Source organism: Ylistrum balloti, unplaced genomic scaffold, assembly GCF_031769215.1.
Source record: "Ylistrum balloti isolate Yb309-2 unplaced genomic scaffold, AGI_CSIRO_Ybal_v1 Utg370220, whole genome shotgun sequence".
Classification (NCBI taxonomy): Eukaryota; Metazoa; Mollusca; class Bivalvia; order Pectinida; family Pectinidae; genus Ylistrum; species Ylistrum balloti.
Window position 1 is genome coordinate 48243 of NW_026782185.1, and position 4428 is coordinate 52670.

The window sequence follows — 4428 nt, forward strand, 5'->3', positions numbered from 1 at the left end:
CATCAACCAATTAATTACACCAAAATTAAACATCAAACAATCAATTACACCAAAATTAAACATCAAACAATCAATTACACCAAAATTAAACATCAAACAATCAATTACACCAAAATTACACATCAAACAATCAATTACACCAAAATTAAACATCAAACAATCAAGTACACCAAAATTAAACATCAAACAATTAATTACACCAAAATTAACCAAAATTAAACATCAAACAATCAATTACACCAAAATTAAACATCAAACAATCAATTACACCAAAATTAAACATCAACCAATTAATTACACCAAAATTAAACATCAAACAATCAATTACACCAAAATTAAACATCAAACAATCAATTACACCAAATTAAACATCACACAATCAATTACACCAAAATTACACATCAAACAATCAATTACACCAAAATTAAACATCAATTGGGACCTATCAATATTTTTGCTGATTGATGTATAACAAGACAGTGGCTAAAACGTCACATACATTGTATATCAAAGTGACAGAGACAAAGAATTAACGATGGTATCCAAATCTGCATAATGGAAAAATGGTTATCCAATATATCAATAATCAATATTTATGCGCACATCGACTTGATACAAACAAAAAAAGCGTTAAATATTATAACTGTTCTGTATCTTCTTTTTCAAAATGCTGCCAATATTATTGTTTCTTTCTGAGAAAACAAATGTGATGAAATTTGTGAAGCGTTATCTGCTGAAAGTATTTTAAGTCGTCCATGTCCATATCCAAGAAAGCAGGTGGTCGTTTTGTTGTTACAGCTTGATAGACAGAAAATGGCTATCATTTAACCTTTCGTTGTTTATGTTGTTTCCTCCAAATACAAATACGCCATCTTTACCATTCAAATTACCAGGAGCGATATGCATCCATCCTCTCTCTTCGGGTGTTTCTCCTGTGCATTTAATCAACTCCCATCCGGTTTTGCAACTAACGTCCATTACATACCCGTCTTTAGAAAATCCCCCAGCTCCTAAATGTCCCTTATCGGATGGATCTACCTCCCCAAACCACACAATAATGAAAGTGGATACGGATGTGATTCCAAAGACGGACCTCGGGGGAAGGGCCTTGTCAGTGGTCAGTTTTGACCATGTTTTGGAGACAGTGTCGTACTTATGGACATCACTCATCTCTCGACCTGCAAAACCTGCAACGACAAACACGTCATTTCCAATGGCAATGAGACCAGCACCACCTCGTCCGTCGATGTCTTTGTTGATTGGCTCTTTCTGCCAGGTGTTTGCTTCTATATCATACGAATGCAGATCGTTTAAACGGCCCTCTTCTCCACACCCGCCAAACACGAAAAGACGATTTCCTATAACAGTCATGGCGTGGAAACTCCTAGGGGTAGGTGCGACGCCAGAAGGTTTCAAAAGAGTCCAAACATTGTTGCTGGTATCGAAAGCATACAGCTCATTGAAGCTTCCTTCGCCCATATTAATTCCAGTTCTTCCTCCAAACACGTACATCACGTGACCTACTGCGGTGGCGGTGTGTGCGTTTCTTGGTGCTGGAACATCTCCTGTCGTAGTAAGTTCAGACCAAGTGCACGTGTCCATGTCCAGACAATGGATAATGTTGCTAATTGGTACACGAGGGATGTTTTCACCGCCGAATATATACGCCTTTCTGCCTATAACCACTGTTGAATGGCTACTTCTACCAAGGGGCAATTCCCCCAAAGTCTTAAATGTTGTCCACTCGCACTACAAAACACATATCATATCTATAAAACACAAATCAGATCTATAAAACACATATCAGATCTATAAAACACATATCATATCTATAAAACACTAATCATATCTATAAAACACAAATCATATCTATAAAACACATATCAGATCTATAAAACACATATCATATCTATAAAACACATATCAGATCTATAAAACATTAACAATAAACGTATTAAGGCCGTAAAGAAACGAGATCTTGTTTTCAAATTAAAAAGCGTCATCTGTACGATTCCCCTATCGACCCTGCAAATCGATGTAAAACTAAATGATAATACCAGCATAAATATATATATATGTATACATATATACAGTACTTATATATATATATATATATATATATATAGAGAGAGAGAGAGAGAGAGAGAGAGAGAGAGAGAGAGAGAGAAGGTGGGGGGGAGAGTGGGTGTGTGTGTGTGTGGGGGGGGTGTGTTAACTATGCCATTGCTACTTGTCACGACGTCGGGAAAAAACTAAGCGTCGTGATCATAGTGTGTGTTTGAACACTTTTAGGTTAGTAAAACCTAGAATTCGAATAACTCGAAGACACCCTTTAATTCGAAGTACTTCGGCGGTCAAACTTCCACCAAACATTCAAAGTCACTTAAATCGCCTACTCGTATAACTTTTCCCACGGTCCATCCGACCTCGAACTAACAAGGTTCAACTATATCCAATGTATATATTCGTATGTACACCCTCCACTCTGGAAAAAAACTTACTAGTACGAAGATTGGAAAGCATTATTCAAGAAGTTATCACTCTGATAAGGTTATAAGGTTTCTGTAAGTTAAATCAGATTTCAAACTACAGTTTTTAATCCTTCATACACACCTGTTTTGTTTTGACTATTTAATTGATGGTTCCTTTTCATGGAATATCGCCTTGAATACTTTAGGTTTACTAGTGAACAACGAAGTACCAGATATTGTGTGAAAAGGACTTCGCATTGTAAGAATAGCAAGATAAATCTAGCAGGCGTTATGTGTACTACTCTGACCCCGCGATATGGCTGATCCACTCTTCCATAGAAATGTAGATCGACAATGGTGTGCTATAGTTTAGGACATATGTGTGTCTAGTACATGTGTGATTTACCCTCGATTTTCACATAAGTAATAATCTCTTTATCAGAATAGTTACCAGGCAGATACAAAAGTGGCTGCACCGGTGTTTATTTTTGTTGTTGTTGTCGGCAGACGAATAATATAGAACACTTTCTGACGACAGAATCTTACATTTGTGTGTCAAATGATTTGAACAAATCTACGTTGTCATCTTCAGATGAATTACACAGTGCATATGGCAGGTAAATAACACCAACCTTACTGCATTACAGAAGAAAACTAGGTTAAATAAAGTCAGTTACCTTCATGTTGCTGTCAGCCGGTGACTGTAACAGTATCTGTGTGAAGGTCGTTGGGGCGAATATCGGTGACGGTTTAGGGTACGGTAACTTCGACACGTCAAAGATGCCCTCGGTTCAATTATTAAACGTCTCGGGGTTCATTCTTTCGCTTTCTACTTTACAACATCGTTATATGACGAGATAAGAATAAACGCCTTTAGTGTTGTCTTAGTCGCTAGCTGTCTAGTTTTAGAAAAAAAAATGAAAATGTAGAGCACTTCTTCTTAAAGCTAACTTTGTGACAGCCGACCGTCACGTACATCGGTTTGGTCTCTGGTCTCATTCGTAGTCTTACTAAGTGCAAATGGAAATCGGGGCAATTTTGTAGCATCAACTAAAATGTTTGTCTTCAACAATTTCATGTAATTCTTTGTCACAAAATTAGGACTTATGAATCATGAATGTTTATTTATATATTTTAGCATTTTTCACCTAAAGGGGACATAACTCCCATCGTATAGTACTGGCACTTTCACACATAAAGTAAAATCAATGCCTTAGAATGAATGCATAGCCACAGTTCATTTTTCACACAAATGGACATGAGGGGGGGGGGGGGGGAACACAATTGAAAACTAAGAGAATGCATAGCTAGACGAATTTCACTAACAGAGAGCTGGGTGAACAGCCAGCAAGCTGATTCCATTGGACCAATCATGTCACTCCAATATGTTCTTGTCGAATACTGGCCCAATCATGACATTCCTGTAAATTCTTGTCCAATACTGGCCCAACCATGACGCTTCTTTTTATTCTTGTCCAATACTGGCCCAACCATGACACTTCTTTTTATTCTTGTCCAATACTGGCCCAACCATGACGCTTCTTTTTATTCTTGTCCATTGCTGGCCCAATCACGACATTCTTATTTTTCATGTCCCACCATGATACTCCTATCACTCAAATTTCTAAGAGGTAATAACTTTTGCTACATTTTCCCCTAGGAATAAGAAAGTGTAGGATACCCCATATTCCAGTGTATAACATATAAGTTGGTCACAAATATCTTTGTAAAATTTCATTTCTTTTTTTTAAAAGGAGCAGCTATGTACTACAATAGAAATTTATACCCAAGTCACAGTTGAAATTTATATCTAACAAGCTCTGTGGGAACTGTCGCTGAGCCCAACAGATGTTGGATAGAGAAGGGGACTGCTGGGGTTGCTGAAATTTTGATTATCTTCAACAATTTCCTTCACCAGCCCCATCACAAAGCAAATATCAAGAAATACAACTGTAAG

At 37.2% G+C, this 4428-nt stretch overlaps 1 protein-coding gene across 1 annotated transcript; it reads right to left on the bottom strand.

The window, feature by feature from the left end:
• Positions 1-214: 214 nt before the first annotated feature.
• On the bottom strand, positions 215-3220 carry LOC132551817 (uncharacterized). The gene is made up of 2 exons (XM_060215961.1): positions 3149-3220; positions 215-1749 (listed from the first exon to the last, which is right to left on the bottom strand). The coding sequence occupies exons 1-2, from the start codon at positions 3152-3154 to the stop codon at positions 793-795; spliced, it is 963 nt and encodes a 320-aa protein (XP_060071944.1). The 5' UTR covers positions 3155-3220; the 3' UTR covers positions 215-792.
• Between the last annotated feature and the right edge of the window lie 1208 nt (positions 3221-4428).